The sequence below is a fragment of the Abrus precatorius genome, unplaced genomic scaffold, assembly GCF_003935025.1.
Source record: "Abrus precatorius isolate BTA unplaced genomic scaffold, Abrus_2018 Scaffold9, whole genome shotgun sequence".
In the NCBI taxonomy this organism is placed as follows: Eukaryota; Viridiplantae; Streptophyta; class Magnoliopsida; order Fabales; family Fabaceae; genus Abrus; species Abrus precatorius.
Window position 1 is genome coordinate 34,670,209 of NW_020874439.1, and position 19,866 is coordinate 34,690,074.

General features: G+C 32.1%; 4 protein-coding genes and 1 non-coding gene across 8 annotated transcripts; 1 reads left to right on the top strand and 4 right to left on the bottom strand.

The window, feature by feature from the left end:
• Positions 1 to 37: 37 nt before the first annotated feature.
• LOC113849072 lies at positions 38 to 4,937 on the bottom strand. Of its 4 annotated transcripts, none has more exons than XM_027478667.1 (16): positions 4,550 to 4,937; positions 4,101 to 4,377; positions 3,314 to 3,456; positions 3,089 to 3,200; positions 2,854 to 2,994; positions 2,452 to 2,556; positions 2,051 to 2,134; positions 1,861 to 1,976; positions 1,661 to 1,762; positions 1,455 to 1,568; positions 1,304 to 1,360; positions 1,153 to 1,219; positions 984 to 1,037; positions 746 to 820; positions 631 to 666; positions 38 to 451 (listed from the first exon to the last, which is right to left on the bottom strand). In XM_027478667.1, the coding sequence occupies exons 3-16, from the start codon at positions 3,331 to 3,333 to the stop codon at positions 338 to 340; spliced, it is 1,197 nt and encodes a 398-aa protein (XP_027334468.1). In that variant the 5' UTR covers positions 3,334 to 3,456; positions 4,101 to 4,377; positions 4,550 to 4,937; the 3' UTR covers positions 38 to 337. The 4 variants fall into 4 exon arrangements, with proteins under 4 accessions (XP_027334468.1, XP_027334467.1, XP_027334469.1 ...); XM_027478668.1 differs by lacking the exon at positions 4,101 to 4,377 and adding an exon at positions 3,767 to 4,064 and having other exon boundaries at positions 70 to 451; XM_027478666.1 differs by lacking the exon at positions 4,101 to 4,377 and having other exon boundaries at positions 64 to 451.
• A 1,544-nt stretch (positions 4,938 to 6,481) lies between these two features.
• Positions 6,482 to 6,554, top strand: TRNAR-ACG. The gene has a single exon. It is a non-coding gene; the product is annotated as a tRNA-Arg (tRNA).
• A 1,648-nt stretch (positions 6,555 to 8,202) lies between these two features.
• LOC113851309 (sufE-like protein 2, chloroplastic) lies at positions 8,203 to 8,826 on the bottom strand. The gene has a single exon (XM_027481772.1). The coding sequence runs from the start codon at positions 8,794 to 8,796 to the stop codon at positions 8,203 to 8,205; it is 594 nt and encodes a 197-aa protein (XP_027337573.1). The 5' UTR covers positions 8,797 to 8,826.
• A 2,661-nt stretch (positions 8,827 to 11,487) lies between these two features.
• On the bottom strand, positions 11,488 to 12,864 carry LOC113851432 (60S acidic ribosomal protein P3-like). Its single transcript, XM_027481914.1, has 2 exons — positions 12,604 to 12,864; positions 11,488 to 11,655 (listed from the first exon to the last, which is right to left on the bottom strand). The coding sequence occupies exons 1-2, from the start codon at positions 12,799 to 12,801 to the stop codon at positions 11,488 to 11,490; spliced, it is 366 nt and encodes a 121-aa protein (XP_027337715.1). The 5' UTR covers positions 12,802 to 12,864.
• A 1,130-nt stretch (positions 12,865 to 13,994) lies between these two features.
• Positions 13,995 to 19,503, bottom strand: LOC113849411. Its single transcript, XM_027479310.1, has 14 exons — positions 19,427 to 19,503; positions 18,561 to 18,720; positions 18,201 to 18,458; positions 17,822 to 17,996; positions 17,192 to 17,253; positions 16,926 to 17,089; positions 16,691 to 16,788; positions 16,240 to 16,298; positions 15,981 to 16,115; positions 15,628 to 15,875; positions 15,371 to 15,530; positions 15,080 to 15,155; positions 14,919 to 14,969; positions 13,995 to 14,623 (listed from the first exon to the last, which is right to left on the bottom strand). Exons 1-14 carry the CDS (start codon positions 19,486 to 19,488, stop codon positions 14,409 to 14,411), a joined length of 1,923 nt encoding a protein of 640 aa, XP_027335111.1. The 5' UTR covers positions 19,489 to 19,503; the 3' UTR covers positions 13,995 to 14,408.
• Positions 19,504 to 19,866: the final 363 nt, after the last annotated feature.

Below are 19,866 nucleotides of genomic sequence, written 5' to 3' on the forward strand. Positions count from 1 at the left end.
TTTCATTATTGTAAAATGTGTTGGAAAAATGTTACGTGAAAATAGGATTACTCATTGGAATAAATATACCCTAACGAGCTTCTTTGTTTTCATTTCCTACAAGCATTGGTATCATGTTTCAAACTCAATTACACCGCAATATTACCTTTCTTCATTTGTTTTACTCACTTTCAGCACATCAATTCTACATTGAAGTGGTGTTTGGCCCCTAGCTAGGACTCTAGACAGTGATTGCATGTACCTAATGTTACATAAGATTTCATTTTATGAGAAAAAAGGAAAATCACATAATGGGGTAACTGTAGCTGTGTACAAGTCAACTTTGGTCGTCGACCCTTCAATTAGCAGTGGAATTAGACAAATTAATTGTCATGGACTTGTAATACGCGTTTTCTGCATTTGCTAACCGACTCTGGAACATGGTCCACTCCTTTCTACACCTCTCCCTTACCTGCCACCACAATGTGAACATCAACAAATTTCATTGTCAAAATTAACACCCCTTTTTCAATATACTTTTAATGTGAGAAAAAGAAGCTAAAGTTCATTTCATGAAGTTATGAGAAAAGTAATCAAACAAATAGTATACAATTTAATAAAGCTGAAGGATACTGAGCATGCAAAACATACCCCTTGCCATGGTGCTTTCCCTGTTTGTGATTCACCCTGAAAAGAACATAACAATTAATAAACATGTAAAATTATTAAGTCTAAAAATAATCATAGTAAATGGAAAACAAAATACCTGATTCCCTAGTGAGGGAACACCTTGGTGAACAATCCACTGAGAATCTACAACTCCAATCTTCTCATGGGCAGGCTATGTCAGAAAAGAGAAAATAGTTTAGGTCTCCATGGCATGTATACATGATTGTATGTTTTTATTTTTTCTTTTTCTCTCTTGTGCCTCTGCTAAGACTACACCATTACATTAAATGGTCAAAAGGTTTAGATGATTTGAGGAAATGTAAGAATGGACTCACCTCAACACATTTTCTAAGAGCAAAATCAAGACCCCACCCATGGACTAAGTCATTCTGCAATATCAAGAGCAGCACAATTATAATTTAACTAAGTGATTAAAGAAACGTTAAACAACTAATCAATGAGCATCATTTAAAACAATTTAAGAATTAGGATTAACCATTCAACCTGAATCATATGCCACACACAGCGCCATGCATCTCGCGAGAACACTGGCGCCATAATCTCAACGAATCTGCATTCATGTAACAGTAATAACACGATTAGATACAGTTTGGTAGAGTTGATAATGTATAATAATACATTGGCAGTTTCTTACGCTGCACAAGGTGGTAAATGAGGGTCAGAACACCATCCTGGTTTCTCCTCTGTCACTCTAATAGAAATACAAGAAAATAAAGAGTTAATGTACATTCTTTAAAATAATATGAACCACCAGAAAACTGGAGCAAGAATTCAATCATTCTTACTTGTGAACCTCGCGATCGCCTCTTCTTTTTGTCATTTGCCATGTTAAGCCTTTATTAGGTTCCAAGCCTGGTTGTGAAATCTCCAAGCCATGCTTCCTCACCAGTTTTATGTACCTGCGCTTGAAATAAGAAGGGCATGTGAAACTTTGATAAAAAAAAAAAATGCAAACCTTTTAATAAATATCCCTCTCATATCAAATACTCACTCTTCTGCATTAAAATGCTCAACACCCAGGTCTTCATCCCATATGAATATATAGTCATATGGTGCCACAATGTCAGGATGCAGAAAACGCTTGGCATACCACCTTAAGAGGAAGAAATGAAATGGTCAATATGATAACAAAATTGGTATAAGGTAAGTATTGCAAACACCACAATGATAATGAACAACTTAGCTCCCTACCATTTGGTTTGTTTGCGAGCACTCACATGAATAGCCCGCTTGGACCATTCAAACTCATCCCATTCAGTTGTTCGACCATCATAATGAAAAAGGAGGATTGTGAAGTTCCCCGAAAACTGCTCAAGCAAATTTTTAGTTAAAAGAGACAAACAAACATATGCAAACTGAGAGAGGACAGACAAAGCAAGACCTTTTTCACAGCAGCATCAATATTATTTTTCTGATCATAGCCAACAGTGAAGGTTACAAGGTACTTCGGCTTGGACGTTAAATCCTGCAAATGTCAACTTAATTAAATTAAATTAAATACTCTGTTCACTAGAATTTGCATTTCCTTCATATAAGCAAGCAAATAATCTAGCCAAATATATGAAAAACTTATTTTGTAAGTCTTATTTACTATCATGTAACACTTAATAGGGCCTTAACCTGTATTTAGCTACATTATTTCTATGCATGCAAAAGGTCAAGCTCTCTATGCTCCACTTTCCCTCCCCACCTAAAAAAAAATGGAAGAAAAACAAAAAGGTGTTCTATTGTGTTGGAGGTTGTTATGGCAGGAATGAGCCTATAAACTTTTAGAATACACACCTCACTGGGCTTACCCCACAATCTACGCAAATAAAAGTCTGTCTCGGCTTCAACAATGCCGGGAGGTAATCTTTCTGCGCCTCTTGGATTTGATGGAACCCAAATCTGAAGAGAAATGAGAAAATAAGGAGCAAGGGATTGATCAATATAAAAACAATAAGAAACCATTTTCCCAAATCCCAACATTATATAAAACAAAATCATTCTTGGGAGCCCTTAATCAATAGTGTATTAATGAACAAGCATATATAAATATGTCACTATAATGGGAACTTATAGTAACAGAAGCCCTACCATCTTTTTCCCTCACACTCATAAAAGGAAAGGAATCATTGACTACCTTGAATCCCTGTAACAGTGACTTAAAATGCCTTAATTATGATGACAGGTTACAGTGTGTACCTTTGATGTATCATTTGATAATTGGTGTATTGATGAACTTTTGTTACTGTTCTTCATAAAAGACCAAGCACTGCGAGCTGTATATTTGTCTTCAATGTATGAGAGATCAATGGAGGGAAGCAGGCCGGATGGGAGATTCAACTGCAAATTGTTGAGCACTATTAGCATACCATTATCAAGAAACCATTGACAAAAGTTTACTTCTGCACAAGGTACAAAGATACCCGGTCTGCACCTTTGTTATTGACAATGTTGGAAATGACACTCCTATAAAAAAGCCAAAAACTACTCCAACAAAAGTTGTCACTATAAGTCTCATGATTTCACTTGGTTTTCTACTTGTAGAACTGCAGCAAATGAAATGAAAATATGTCCAGTGTCACTTGAAGGGAGTTGATGACGTTAACTAACAAATATAAAATTTCTCATAATAAAACAAAGCTATAACCAATTATTATACCTGCGAGTAATGATCCCCATTTACGCTGGAATTCCTGTAACTGTACGTTCATAAAACTATATACACAAGCTGTTCTTCAGTATTTATCAATTGGCAAGTATCCTTTGTACAAGAAAGAGATATGCTTTAAACTAATAAAAACCCTGCCAAATGAACAAAGGAGAGAGAACAAGAAACATTAATAAACAGAACCAGATAATGATTCTAATCTAAATAAACATAAAGGGGTAATTGCTTTATGAGAGAAAAGATTATATTGTTTGAAACACAAATTATACAATATGCCCTAATATCACCTCAAATCCTCAATATAACAGTAACACACACAAGTTAGATTAATTTACTTCAATTTATGAAGGTGTTCCATAACCCATGTGGCATGGCAATTTATCATTGTGCCACTCCGTTGAACTTTTCGAACATATCAAATGACAATTATGGAAGTAAGAGCACCTCAAGAAGACATGGTTGGTGAGTGCACGAGAAGTTGCCAAGAAGCGATAGAAAGGAACCAATTTTGGCTAACAAGCCTTGATGAAAGACTTGAAATGAAAGGAATCATAAGCAAGAAAAGCATGTGCTGTTTCCTCAATAACCTCCGAAAATAACTCAGACAGGTTAGGCAACTCTTGTGATCTCTTTGACAAAAGATGTCACCGATTACAAAAAGCAACAAATAGGATAATGAACCCCAACTTAGTAGCTCCACAATTGCCAAACCATTTGCAAATATAGGAACCACCATCAAAAGCTTCAAATAAAAGGAAAGAGAGTATATGAAACTTACCATATCTGAATTATTTTATTATTATTATTAAGAAAAAGCTCCACAATCAAAATCTCTTTCTTGAGGAAATTTATGATAAGCTCTTTTTTTCTTTTTTTTTCAAGCAAAATAAGCCAAATCCAATAGGCACAATTTCCAGCGTGGGGAAGACGCAATGATTGTATCTCTTAACACAAACCGAATTCATAAATCATCTTGCAGCACCTTTATCTTAGCCTGAAGCTCTATATTACGCTGTGACCAATGACCATAAATTTTCACCCTGTTTTTTTTCTTACTTCCAGAAAAAAAAATAGAGAGAAAAAAGAAAAAAACTTTAGATGGGGTTGAGCTACAGTGAAGAATTGCAATGTTTTGGGGGAATTCAATCCTAGTATTTGAAGTTCCCACTTTGGTTTATGGATTCTGAAACTGCAGAGACAATTAACAATGGAAACTAAAAAACGTACCAGAAACAAGGTAGGAAGATGAAGATCTGAGCAAAAATGGAAGCTTTTTTGGTGAAAAGCAACAACCCAGTTGGGAGGATGAGTTAGATGATAGTGATCGAAGACAAACGTGGAAGTTATGAGCGAAAAAAGGATGAATTTTCCGGTAACAGACACGTATGAAGAAATAAATGAGCAATGGAATATTGTTCCCTCTCTGGTTGGGTTTATAGCACTACCAAACAAGACCTTAGGAGTCGAATTAAACCAGGTTCATGGTCCTTTCTTGTAGAGGTTTCTGTTCTTATTTGGACCTTTTTTTGGTTTTTGAGTTCCCTTCTTCCTCTGCCTTTTCTTAATGAGAATTAATATAAACACAGTGATTAGTGATTAAAACACTTGAATTCAAATGCCATTAGGATTCATGATAACAGATAGTAGTGCTTTTCAGAGGTTCTTCGCATAAAAGATAAGATGGGGTGGTATCATTAAAATAATCATTCTTTTAATCTGTGTATAAAAATATATGATAAGAAATTAGTATAAGATTTTGTTAACAACCCTTCTTAAAGTCGAGTTTAAGTATGATAAATAATCAAATTTTATTATTATTAATTTCTTATTTTCATCTAATGTTAATAATTTTTTATTAAAATTTATAATATTAATATTTAAGTATATTGAAGAAATAATAAAATACATGATGGGTGGGGTGGGGATTTTGTTAAATTGAAGACTTATCAGTTTCAAAGAAACTGTGACTCTTCGTGACGCGAATCGCGAATTCCTTTTGTAACAAATCAGAGATGAGGCTGCAATTTTAATTACTTGTTGCATTTTCTTCTTTTATGACCAATATTTTAAAATTATATTAGCTTTTAATATAACCTTTTTTTACTGTTAATATATATTAAAATAGTAAATTAAATATATTATTTTATTTTAAATTCAGACCTTTTAAAATAATATATTTATACTAAAAATAAAAAGATACATTCATTGTAAATAAATTATTTCTCTTTTCTTCATAAACCTTTTTCTTGACTTTTGTTTTTAAAAAGAGTAACATTCACTGTTTTTCGTTTATTTGTCTAATCACTTGCCTATTTTGCACGGAAGAAAAAGGCCCAATGAGAGTCCAAGGATTAAACGTCTTGTTGTGTCTTAATTTTGTATTGTGTATTTATTGTATTTATATTTAATATTCTTTGATGGTAAGTGTTATTAAGTTTTTTAATTTATGAAAATTTTGAAAAAAAAAAAACCCAATAACAACAATTAATAGCCCCAAAAATTGAAGGAGAATAATTCAATCTATTGGGTGACTTAGATATTGACAAGTCTAAGAGAGTGTGCGATGCATCATAAATCAATCTAATTAGCCAAATGAATTAACAATAATCTAAGAAATTTCCCAATGAAATGTCCAATGCAGTTGACCTAATCGGTCTTCGCAGCCTCAAGACCCATGACAAGTCTTGCTTGCTATTCAATTTCATACCTTTCTCTGGGTCATTACACATCATATATGACTTATTATGTGTCATTAGTCTTGTCTTCTTTTTTTTTACACTAATCTACTTTTCCAATCATGAATTTGAAAAGTAACATTAGGCATTGAGTATTAAGAAAAAACATGTATTGTTCTAACCCCTCAATCCTTCAAAATATCATTAATTTGATCATTTAAAAACAGTACAAAATCAATAACTTTTATTTCATAATTCGTAAATAATATTATTCAACTGTAATTATGTAACTTACTAATCCAGATAACTAAATAAGATCATTAATAAAAGATTACATTACTTATGATAATTTTGTTGAAGAAATTATAGCCCTTTACATTTATCAATTAATTATCACTTTGTATGTATCTTAAACAATGAAATGAAAACTATTTTATTTTATGGAAGCAATTAGTATTTTAATGCATACTCAAAATGTCATGTTGACTCCATGGCCCAATGGATAAGGCGCTGGTCTACGGAACCAGAGATTCTGGGTTCGATCCCCAGTGGAGTCGTTTTGGGGGTCCTTCTTCAAGGAATTAGCCAATAAATAGTCTTATGATCTACCAAATTTAAAATGTTTAAAGATGAAACAATAACCTTTCAGAGCATTTATCGATTAAGAAACAAAATTGAAGTAAAAGCTAATTTGGGAGTTGCCAAAAGTCATCTTTCACTTCTATAGCAAAAGTTTGGCCATTCAACAACTCAAGGTTCATTACCACATATATAATAATGTTTTTTAGGGAAATTTTGTTTTTTATTATTAAATTTCTACCAAATGAATATTTTAAGTACTAAATAATTAGTTTATTTTTTGAGGGGGTTGTGATATTTTTATTAAATTTATACTTAATGTAAAAAGAAAAGTATATTATAATCTCACAGATAATGAACTCTGGTCTGTTGGTTATCTCTTACAGTTTAATCCGATAACCTGCTCAACGCATTTTCATTTGTAGAAATTAACTAATTGTTGCCTTTAAAAGAATGGAAATTTACTATGATTATTAACAAATAATTATCATTTATTAATTTTAAGGCAAATGAAAAACAAATATAATATCATAAATATTATTACTACTATTATCTAATTAAATTTGGAGCTTTGTTTTAATAATTTATATAATAAATCGGCATTAAAAGTTAAAGTCAACATTCTAACGTTAAAAACAATGTACCTAATCAAGATAAAACTCCAACTTGATTAGAAAATAATAACAACTTTAATCATAATTTTACACTTAAATTTTGTCTTGAGGCAAATTAAAAAAAAAAAACATTGGAGACACACAAAAGTTTGTTAATAGAGTAGAGTCTCTGGACATATCTAAGTTGCAATAATATGGGTTAGAACTTGGATTTTTTTTTTTATATGAGAAAAAAATAAAAAATTTATTAAGATATGATATTTTGAGAAAATTTATAAAAATATGTTAATTTTAAAATAATTAACAGTGCTAATTTTTAATTAAAAACTATTTTAATTATTTTTATATTTTCTAATCACCGTTAATGATATTTGAAACTTTATAATTTTTGTTATCACATGAGCATTTACATAAAAAAAAATTGTGATTGACGAAGTCTTAATCATAAAACCACACATGGGTAAGGCAAAATCAGAAAAATAGAAGATTTGGTCTTTTTATTATTATTATTATTATTTGGTGTCCTTATTATTACATTGAACACTTACAAAATCACTGGACCGCACCCTTCCATTTAAGGGAACATAATTAATTAATTAACTCCACATTGATCATTAGCATTATAATAAAAAACAAAGATAAACTAAAAACGAGATTCTAAAAGTAAGGCAAACAGGGAATATGCCTTTAGCTCGGTACCAATACAATGGAATTTGCATTTGTTAATTAGAGGTGAGTTTTTGTTCACTAGGTTCTATCCCAAATAAAAAACTAATACAAAACTATATATTTTATAATTATAAAAATATATTTAAAAAATATAAAAAATAATATTTTATAATAATAATAATAATAAAATAATTAATGTTTGTTTTAACATTTTAGCACATGTCTCTAGATGTATATTATAAAAATTGATTTTTTTAAATGTTTAAAATTTACCCTAAAAGTTGTTAATAGCAAAAAGAAAATTCAATTGATAAACAAAATCAAATGGGGAGAAGAAGTGTGGTTACATCTTGGGAAGAGGGGTTGGATTGGGTGTTGCAATTGCATTTTGTGGGGAGAGAAAGAGCAAATCCTGAGTAGCTTTCTGCATGCGAAAGAGGACGTTGTGCCACGTGTTGACTCTTGATTGGGCCTTGACATGGAGGCCAACGTTGACTCCGGCCAAGTGGTCCTTCTGAACCATGAGAACCTCCTCGGGTTCCGCGCCATCGAACATCCAAACCAAACACCAACAGAACCCTTTCGAAATCTCGGAGTCGCTGTCCGCTCTGAACCTCATCCTTCCACTCTCGTCCATCTCTGCCACCAGCCACACCTGCGTCGTGCAGCCGGCGACACGGTTCGCCGGTACCCGGTCGGAGTCGTGGAGAGGGGGCAAGAGAGAGGCGTAGTGAAGAAGTCTCTTGACCCGATCAATGGGGTGCGAGAGAGAGGTGAATTCGGAAGCGAGACCGTTCAGCTTGTCGGTCACGGTTGATTTTGATCGGAGTTTGGTTGTGGTGTTTGAAATGGTGAGTTTCGCAGTTTTAACGTTGCTGGGTTTTGCCATGGAAGGGGTGAACAAGGTTGCACACGCCATTGCAGTTGAAGACGCCATTGTTGATTTTTAATTTGAATAAAACGATTTTTATTGGAGATTAGAGAGAGAGAGAGAGGAATGGATTCAAAGATGAAACATATAAAATGGAGATTTCACTGTTTTCTATCGACATGGCCGCCGCCATAGCCCCTCCAATGTTAGCACTAATTAAATTATACAAATATCATTTCTATAATTATTTTTTAAAATCTTTAAATTATAATTATTTTTAATATTATTGGTCACGTGAATCAGCTGTTATAAATTTAATTTTCATTAACATAAATTGTGTTAAATATATAATCATTTTCTGATTTGGATAAAATTTCGTTTAATACGAATTTATGATTAGAAAATGTAATTGTTTTAAATAGTTAACTAGTAATTATTATATTGAAAAGTATGTCATTTTAAATTTTTATACACAGATTAGTTGAGAAAGTCATTACATCTCCTTAATTTTAGAGAAAATATAATTACATTTAATTAAATTTCCACTTCACTCCATTAGTATATTTTCTCATTCCATTTATTAGTAAATGTTTTAATGTAAAATGGTAGAATTAAAAGAAATAATTGCTTCTTACTTTTTAAAAATAAAAGTAAAAGTGATGAAATTATTATTTTTGAAATGGATGAAGTATTGCAAGGTACTCTCCCAAATTTACAAGTAGAAAATAAAAATTTTAATCTTCGAAAATCCTAAAAGCATTTAAGATTTCTAATTAAAAATAAATATTAGGAAGATATTATTTTTGTCAGTAAATTATTGTCTTCATGCATCGACACGAATTTTGAATAGTTAATAAACAAAAAATAATGATATATTCATTGTATAATATATATTTTTATAAATTTGAAATTTAACTTAATCTAGCTTCAAAAGTCAGTTTGTAATTTTTTTTAAAATATTTGTAATCAAACGTGATTCTATAACAAATTTATAATAAGCTCTAATATTATTTTAAAGTTTGATTTCGACCTAATTTCATGTTAAAATTTAATTCATAAAATTAAAATAATTTTAATTTTAATAAAATTTATTTAATCATGATGTAGGACTTCAACATATTTATTTATAAATTCAGCTATTAATTTTCAATTCACGGTTGCTTTTTGCGGTAAAGTATAGTTCCAACTTAAAAGATTCAAATTCGTTTAGATTAGCCAAACCTTGACCAGCCAACTTATATAAAAAGATGAATCAAATCATTTTACTGTAAATTATACTAATAATTTTATTATTTTATATTTTTTATTAATATATTTTATTTTAAATTAATCATTTGATTATATAAATTATATTTATAAAAATTTATATTAATATAAAATTATTTAAAATTGTTTATGTATATCAAAATTAATGTTACTTATATTTTTAAAATGAATAAAAATAAGAACATAAATAATTAAGACTTATTTGTTTGTCACTTTTTTTTTATTAAACGAGAGTACTGTTCTTAAGAAGGATGTTAGTATTATAAATAATTAATAAAAAATTATACATTATTAATTTAACTTAACTAGTATTTTTACTGTAATATTCAACTTACGATATTCTTTTATAAAGATTAATTTTGTGGTTTATCATGTTACACTGTCTAGTAGCATGTTTCCTATTTAATTAAAACTTGATAACTAGATAAATATTCAAACCCTAATTTTAAGTTTTATTGATTCGAGTTTTAAATGATCATTAAGAAGTGAGCTACCACCTGTAAAGTAAAAGAGGAGATCAATTACTATAGTTTTGAATCTAAAACTTTCATTATGTTTTGGAGGAAGCGTGTTTGGATATTTATTATTGAAGAGTTGTTATATTGTAACATCACTTTCAAGTTTCAAATTTATACAATTATTTTAAATTATCGTGTAGATGTAGATGATGGGGCACTATGAACAAAATGCTATCACCTGCAAAAATTATTTGCTGCTAACGCCATCTTTATAAGTACCACTTCTCCAAATTGTGGTCCTTTTAGAAAGTTAGCCACAGCCCCACTTACAGCGTGATATTGGTTTTTAGAAAGATAAATTTTACTGCTTAATTAAATCCTCAGGCTACTCATCTACTAGTCTTCAACTACTCTAATTGTATGTTGGTTTTACGTTTACTGTTCATGATTTCAATTCATTCTAATATTATTATCGCGTAAGATTAGAAATATACCTTTTATTATTAATTAAAATTTAAAAATACATAAATTTTATTTTTTTATTTTTAAATTATTTTTCTTTTATACTTTTTTTAAATTTTTTTAATAAATTTTAGTTCGTAATAAAAGATGTATTAAGAGTATGTTACTAACATTCTTATTAGTTGTAACTTCTGAATTGAATCTACATTTATTAATTTTATAATACAAATCTAAACACATATAACAAGGATATAATAAAACTAAAATAATAGTTACTGAAATAATTCTAATAATAAATGATTGCAACTTGTGCAATTGTATCTTTACGTGCTAATTCTCTTTAATAATGTATTTTTATTAATATTTCATTTTAGAAAACTAAATATCAAAAAATATTAATTTAAACATTTTGGGAGATGAGGCACATATCAAAAAATGAAATGGTGAAAAAGACATTAAATATTATTGGGAACCAAAAGTACTATTAATCTGGTGCAAAAAACCAATACATAATTTCTACCCATAAAACTAAAGAAGTTACCAGAAAAAAAAATAAAGAAACTAGAAAACTCTAATCAAAGAGTGACAATCCCAAATCATCATCCTCCTCCTCTTCCTCAACTTTTTCTTCTTTCTTCTCTGCAGCCGGGGCAGCATCACCAGCGGGGGCAGCACCTCCTGCAGGAGCAGCAGCTGCAGTTACACCACCACCAACAAATACTGCACCACCCACAATCACCTGAGCAAACAATTAACCAAGGCCAATATTAGCTGATCATTGATCAATCATGCGGTTGAAGAAGATTAACATCCTAACATAAGTATTCGACAAGCATGTGTAGCGTCATGCTTATCATGCACACAAAAGTGCCTATAAGCTATAGCCACCAAGTTCTTACCCCACTATCCTATCTCAAATACAAGTGTCTCCTTCCTTCAGATCTCCATACCATGCACAGACAACATACAGTAACACCAAGCTTCAATATAGTTATTCAGCAAAACCCTCAAATAGTTAAATCCAAGCATTCAAAACCAACACAATTACACAATACCCCTGTTTTGACACACCAGAAACAGGGTCTGACTCCCCATGGTGGCAAAATAACTCAGCTCCTACTTCAAGATGAGAAAAGGAAGGTTAATTAGTATTCGTAAATTTTAGTAATAAATATATCTACCACTGCATTCATTATACATCAAAGTATCAAGAATGCTTAAGTTATAGAAAACTCAAGCATGCATCCCTAAGAAAATCGACATTCATTAAATTGTAGGAATATAAGCATTTCATCGTACATGAGGAAACTTGTGGTTAATTTTCCATCCTACTTTTTAAATCCAATTCTAACATAACAAACACAGGAACAGATAAATCCTATTAAAGCGAATCAAATCCACACCAAACAGAACAGGGGAATAAAAATTCCAATTCCGCTCTCATTTTCTCTCCTCATCACACAAATTCTCAAAACCGAAGCAAACCTCCAATCATCTGAACGACAGACAGAAACACAAATGGAACAAAACCTAAGTAAGTAAAAATTCTAAAACCGCATTGCAAAAGAATGCTATAGAATCTAAATAACTACAAGCAATGGAATCCAAATAAATAGATAGACAAATCCAGAAGGAAGAAAACGGTAATGGAAAACGTAGAAGCATAGATATAAATGATGAGTAGTACCTGGAAAACGGCGGAGGAAGGTGAAACGAAAGAGAAAGAGGACTGAACAGCGCCGGAGGAATCAACGGCGCGAGCGGCATTGACGAGCTTTCTTTGGATGTCGAAAGTGGACTCCGATGACTCCTCGATGTCGCAGGAATGTTGCTTCGCCGTCCATTCGGCGCCGGATTTGCGTAGCACGAATGTGAACACTCCCATCGTTTTCTCTCTGCTCAAACCGAAAACCCTTTCGAAATTTTGATTTTGGACGATTCGTTTGCTTCAGTTTATGTGCGTAGCAACCCTAACGCTTATGCTCTTATAAAGGTGAAAAGTCCATTTTGTCCTACCTAAACCCAGTGTCACAGTGTATCACAATTTGGAAAAAATGGCTCCACTAAATGAAAATTAATTTTTGTTCCTAGTTTTGATAAATGTACGTTAATTTATCAGAGCCTACTTGTTTCATTTTTTTTTTCACGAAAATACATTTTTTTTTGGAAAAAATAGACTTTTATTATGTTGGGTAATTTCTTTAAAAGATTATATTATAAATTATAAATACCTTACAAAATATAAATCATTTTTTATTATCAACCATTAATCAATTTAGTACTTAACAATGAAAAAAGGGTAGACCAATTTGACCAAAACAGAGTAATGTTGGCTGACAATTGCTAAAACCATGAATTAAACTTCCTTCCTCATAATGTTATGAACAAAATTTACCAATAAATTAATTTTAAGAATCAAATTAATATTTTATTTTTAAAATACTAAAAATTACATAATTATCTCATATATTGCACATATACATGTAAATACATGAAAAAATTGAATAAATATAAATGTAAGAAATTTCAAAATTATTTTATTGATAACAAAAAAAAAATATGCTGAACAATTTTTACACAAGAATACAGTGTATATATATAAACGCACATTTAAAGCTTGAATAAAAAAACAAACTTTTTACCGCTACTCAATGAAAGCCTAAACCAGCCCAATCTAACGAGGGTTAAGTTCAATACTTTGGCACCTTTAACATTAGATAATCATTAATTTATCTTTTGTTTTTGTTTTCTAAAGATTGAGGACTCATTTATTTTAAAATTAATTTTAAACTAGTGAATGTAATTAAGAAATATGTTAAAATTGATCTCAATCATTATATTTTTTCTTATTGAAGTATATATTTTTATTATAAAAAAAGGATTAAGTTTGTTAATAATAATCCAAATGAGTACTAAATGGTAAGCTTCACGTCGCTGAACTAATATTATTGTTTAAATGTTGATTCTTCATAGAAAACACAAGCTTAAGTTTTCCGTCCCAACCTTCATGCTTGTGGGCAGATTAGATACTCATACTAGTGTACCTCTTGCCCTTTTAAGTCATCATGCATTGTTTTGAACTGAATCACTATGATGCATCAAAGGTTGCAACATAACCTGCTAGTGCAATCAAATTTACAGTTGTGTAAAAAGCTAATTGGTACTGCGAGTGACCACTTAGTGCTTGTCTATTAGGTCACTTATTTTAATTTGACAAAGAGAATGTGATCTTTTCACAACCACCATGAGGCCATCTCTATCAAGCAGCCATTAGCCACTAGAACAACTATCATGACCTACTTAATTTGTCTCACAAGATGTGGTCCAATAGTTATATGTGGAAACTCATTTTACATGCAAATTTTGCCCACCTTAAACATAGGAAGATGGATAGAATAGAACAAAAATTAAGGCTCACTAGCCTGTGACTGTGAGATGCTATTTGCTTTACTTTTTTTTTCTTCTTTCTTATTCTTTGGTTTGTAGGGAGGGCTAGTTGCAATTCAGAACAAATAGTGCACTTCCATGCATTTCCACTGACGCTGACAATGTTCCTTGTATTATTTCAGTGTCATCTTCACTCCATAATTCACTGCCCTCACAAGAACTGAAGTCTCTGCCTGGAAGAACCTTAGCCAGGTCTGACATCTGCGCAGATATCACCGTCTTCTGTTCGCTTAGATTGAAGAAAGCAACATAGACTTCTCCTGCATAGAGATACAACTCTACGAGTTAGAAGAGAATAACTACAAATAATTATTTGTTGTGGCTTGCTAGTTCGCCATCAATGTCCTGCAAATATACACAAACGCAGCATGCAATCATGCAAGTTGGGTTATTAGGAAGGATATGTCCTCTATTTGTGTTTTCTGAAAGATTGGACATATACTGTTTTTTTTTTATCCAAGTACTTAATTGCCTAGCCTCTGATCAGTCAATTTTCTGTTTTGATGTTTGGAAAACTCAAGATTCATTCATCTCTAATTTTTGTTGGTAACAAACCTTTTCTTCCCGTTGCAATCCAAGACCGAAAACCACCAGAACTGCTGGCATCTGCATAAATGAACCACTTGCATTATGAATATAAATTAAAGAAAAAAAACTCAACAAATTGCATGAATCACTATCATTCTAGAAAGTGGTATATATTTACAAAATTTCACCTTTGATAGACTCTATTGTTGCACACAAGCCAGAATAACTGTTCACCAGCGTCCAATTAGGATGCAGCTGCCACATCTGTTAAAGTCCCCAAAGATCAACTTCCAATAGAATACATGAAAATAAAAATAAATGCAAATCCTATGGTTATTTCAAGTAAAATATTTGGCCAAGGCATATGATGTAAAAACAAGATTATCCTGGAATTTTCATCCACCCCAGAGAGGAACTGCAAAAATTACATGCTGGGTACATGTCACTCTTGCACAGCTTAAACATGGACTACAACATACCTGATTTGAGTCCCACCTGCAAGGAGAAAATGTACCCCTCTTGAACTCTTTAGATGTAAGCCTGCGTTTCGGAGAAGCATCCAGGCAAAATTTAATTCTGTTGGTTGCTACTAAATGATACTTCTCCTGATGATACTCTTGATACATATTCTCTTCATCTCTGTATCGGCATCAAAATAACAATTTCTGTTGTTAACAACATTAATATTCAACTCAAAATTAGGAAAATGGAACATAGAAAGACAAAGCATGATTACAATGTGAAGTGAAGTTCTCTCTTGTGAACACAGAAAGGGGCAAGATACTTCTTTCCTAAACTCCTTTTCCAACATATTCTTTCAAGATCTTGATTGGGAGTTTTACTAGTCCAACCACTTGCCTTTGACTCAGAGCAGCTAGTGAGGCCTAACGAATTTGTATACATTGGTTTCATTTCCTTGCTGCTTCTTCTCATTTGTCCTTCAAGATCCTGATCTTTGCTATTCAGACTTGTGATATAAGGAAACTGCCAATTCAGCAAAAAAAATATATTAATTCAACAAACACAGTATCCCCTCCACCCACCCACCCCCAAAAATAAAATAAAAAAACAGTTAGATGGCTCACATGCCTCCATATTATTTGAGCTAAAAGAGTTAATCTCCAGAAGGGTAGGATTTGTGATAATATCATATATGGTAGAATCAAGCTTCCGAACATCTCCCCCATACATAAGGGGAGACTTTGCCATAGACCAGAGAGTCATCTGTGGGATAATAATACTTTCACTGAGTGTATATTGATAATAATGCATGTACAGTAGAATGCACACTAAAATTAACACATGAATATATGGGAAAGCAACTTCTTGTGCTCTTATAAATATTTACCTGTGTCTTCTTCTCGTCTAGATTGAGATGACTATACCTATGTGGCCCTTCATTTGAACCTTGGAAAAAACAAGAGGTGAAATGCAGTGTCATGATCCATATTCTTTTTTGAGAATAAATTCAAATAGCTTATAGCAATTTTTTATGGTATGAGATTGTAAATTGAGCCTTTCTAATCAAAAAGTTTCAGTGCACCAGAAAAGTCCTCATGCTAATAGAATGAGTATATCTGCAGACAAAGCTTCAGAATGCCAGAAGATTCTGGTTTCAAATGAAAAAAATTATATAAAATAATAAAAATGGACAGACATAGAGGAAAGAGGAGAAAGAAATAATGAAAAAGTGAAGTAATCGAGTCTATAAGTACGTTGCTGATCACTAACTAATTAAATAGACGAGGTTCATGACATTCATACAGGGAAGAGAAAACGTGGCAGCCCAGCCTTATTACCAGCATCAGTTAGCCATCCAAATGGTAACATGTCCAAATCAGGCCAGGAGTTCCCGTTTAAACCTTCTGCTCCTATCATATTAGCAGTTGAAAAATCCCTGATTCAGAATTGAATGAACTAAATTTATATAATATGGTGATCGAATTTTATATCACAGATTGAGAAGCAACATAATTGTAAGGTATGCTGAAGACTGATACACATTTTTGAACTAAAACACAACAATTTAACCACCTGGTTACATCAAAATGAGCTTTAACATCCCACCATGAATCCCAGTCATCGCCTGTTATACGATACATATTGACCAGTCCACTGACATCCTTGGCCATGGCTGGTGTCACACTGGTTCCAGGAGACAAAGAATATACAATGGAGCGGTCAAGCTCCTTGAGAACCTGGAATGCCATGTGATATGGTAAGTTTCATATGGATCTTCCTTAATATTACCAATCTCAGTGTCCGTATAAGAATGAGAGGGAGGGAGAAGTGCAGAATACCTCTGACACATAGCTTATCTCATTTAAATCCAAGTCATCTCCAAATACACAATCATGTTTCACTGGAAGGAAAGTAGAAAAGCTGTTAAAAATAACTGCCAAAGAAAGGTAGAACTGCTTACTACAGTTTAAAGTTCATTGAGTACTGTCTATTGCATTTTTAATTCAGTGTCTAAATTAAAGCAGAACAAATAATCAATCAATACTTTGATATTTACTCATTTCTAGACGGCTAGAATGGATGAAAATATATTAGCAGTTGACTAAATATATGAGTGTGGCCCGTAGAAGTGGGCTATGTGGATTTTATGTTCACCGGAAATAGAATCTCCAGTGATATGACTTGATACCACTAATTGAAGTAAATTAATTAAATTTAATTTTTCTTGTTCTATCTCAGAATAGTCATTCACTCGAAACCGATCTGCTTCCCTTTTGACTTTCCTTAAGCAGGCTTGGGCTTATGAGACCATTAATGTATCAAAATTAAGTATAAATGCTTCACCAATCCAAACTTAGTGAAGCTGATGCAAATTGTTTGAAATCATAATGGTTTCCATCAATGACATGAATATATTGTGATAGAGCATTATAAACAGAATATAAATAGTAGTCCAAGACTCCAAGTACCCAAGTCAACACCCCATGCAGCATACTGCTCATAAAGGGACCTCAAAAAAGCCTTCCCAGCTCCCAACTTTGTATTTACACTCATAAAACCATGAGGCATCCATGCACAGGCCCTTTCTGGGATTGCTATGTCTTTTGCATGCCACACCTGACCAGATTCTTGATAAGCACCTCCCTAACAAATCGAAAGAGAAGGAAATCAATGGTCAATGAGAAACTTTGGATTAAGGTAAAACAACATCCACATATCTTGCCTATAATGTTATATTTTGGATAAAATGTATTAAATGGAGCATCCATTACAACATATCTTTTGTCCTAAAAAAAAGCAAGAAAGAAATTAGCATAATCAAGTTATAGCAGAAATACAAAGCAATACCGTTGTTGTATCTAGGATAGGGGTGTTTGCAATGACAGCCTGTGTGCTTATGCCTCTCATAACATGAATCCCAAACTTTAAACCCATGCTATGTACTTGATTAGCTACTTCGGTAAACCCTTTCCCATTTTTTGAAGAAGGCCACCTTCCTGGATCAGGAAGCATCCTCCCCCATTCATCAATCACATCAAATCCAAGAGAATCATGATAAGCACCCTCAACTTTCCTTCTATACCAGAGGTAATCCACCACAACAAACTACAAAGGTTTAAAGGAAAAATATCATGTCTATATCTAACAGAAGTACTACTAACATATTCAAACTCATCCATAAGCTATGGGTTCTTGGACAACCTATACCTCATATCCATGATCATGGAGACGCTGAGAAACTATTTCAGCATTCTGTAGGAATTCTTCTTCAGAAATTATCCAGGAAAAGGAATCATAAGAGTTCCAACCTCTTGGTGGGATGCTAGCTTGCTGTAGGTCACTCTCAGATACATTTTTAGATGACACACTGAAATGACACAATCAGATATATTTTAGAGTTATCTCTACTTATTTCTCTAATATCTCACAAGTAATGACAGAACAAGGCCTCAAAGATTAAGACACCCTTAGGCTGCATTAGGATATGGTTGAACAAACAAATAAGGATTCAATTAGTTAGGACAAAATTGAAGCTTGCTTATGAGATTTCAAATTTATTTCACACACACCCAGTTCCGAATTGAAGCTTGTTTATAACAATCCAAAAAAATATTTGTGACAATCAACATAAATGCTGGAATCTGTACTGAATAGTGAGTTTCTACCTCAAAACCCATCAAATAAATCAAAGTCAATCAGAATCCTGGAGTTGACTTCATGCCAGAAAAGTGTCTTATAGCCAAAATGAAATTTAGATACTGATTTTAAAAGTTATCATAGGTACGATAGCCATAAACCGCATTCGGAGGAGGTTTTGCCATGCAGTGATCAAATACTATATTTGAACTTTAAAGCAACTCATAAGATCAACCTTTTAAAAAACAGCATAAAACTTAATGCGTTTTGGATTAAATTGTGCAATTAACCAGAAACTATGATCTAAGCCATCCAATTACTGATCGAATTTATCTTCCAATGTGGAGAGTGTATGTTAAGGAAACATGCAAGTAAAACACGCAATTAACTAAATGATGGCAAGAGAAAAAGAAAAAAAAGAGGCAACGCCAACATACCTCTTAAAACAGAGACAAAGGAGAACACAAAGAGAGAGCAAGGATAAGGAGAAACACTTCATTATTGCTTTTGCTGGTGCCGCTGTTCTATCGCCGAGTTCAAGCAATTATATATACTAATAAATATTCATTATTTTAATTTATTAACAGGGATAATGTTATCAAGTGGGTTTAACATACTCTTAAAAAATAGGAAGTATTTAATTTAATAAAAAGAACTGGATATAGTAAGTAAAAATATGTAAATTTTTTAAAATAATCAATAAAGAATGAAAGAATTCAGAGAGAAGTAGCAAAATAGAAATTGATTTTAATTAAAATATACTATAAATATTATATTAAATTTTTTATCTAAAAATGTCATTCATTAAAGGTTAATTATTCTGTAGTTAATGTTTAAATTAAAAAAAATGACATAGGTGGTCAAGCGTATTCATTAA

Coding starts and splice junctions, on each gene's coding strand:
- LOC113851432 (XM_027481914.1), bottom strand. CDS start 12,801: ATGGGAGTGTTCACATTCGTGCTACGCAAATCCGGCGCCGAATGGACG. Junction 11,656..12,603: donor CTTCCTCCGCCGTTTTCCAG/GTACTACTCATC, acceptor TTGTTTGCTCAG/GTGATTGTGGGTGGTGCAGT.
- LOC113849411 (XM_027479310.1), bottom strand. CDS start 19,488: ATGAAGTGTTTCTCCTTATCCTTGCTCTCTCTTTGTGTTCTCCTTTGT. Junction 17,997..18,200: donor CTATCCTAGATACAACAACG/GTATTGCTTTGT, acceptor TCGATTTGTTAG/GGAGGTGCTTATCAAGAATC. Junction 15,156..15,370: donor GCAGGTGGGACTCAAATCAG/GTATGTTGTAGT, acceptor GGACTTTAACAG/ATGTGGCAGCTGCATCCTAA.
- LOC113851309 (XM_027481772.1), bottom strand. CDS start 8,796: ATGGCGTCTTCAACTGCAATGGCGTGTGCAACCTTGTTCACCCCTTCC.
- LOC113849072 (XM_027478667.1), bottom strand. CDS start 3,333: ATGGGGATCATTACTCGCAG. Junction 2,557..2,853: donor TATCAAATGATACATCAAAG/GTACACACTGTA, acceptor ATTTCTCTTCAG/ATTTGGGTTCCATCAAATCC. Junction 667..745: donor TTCCCTCACTAGGGAATCAG/GTATTTTGTTTT, acceptor TGTTCTTTTCAG/GGTGAATCACAAACAGGGAA.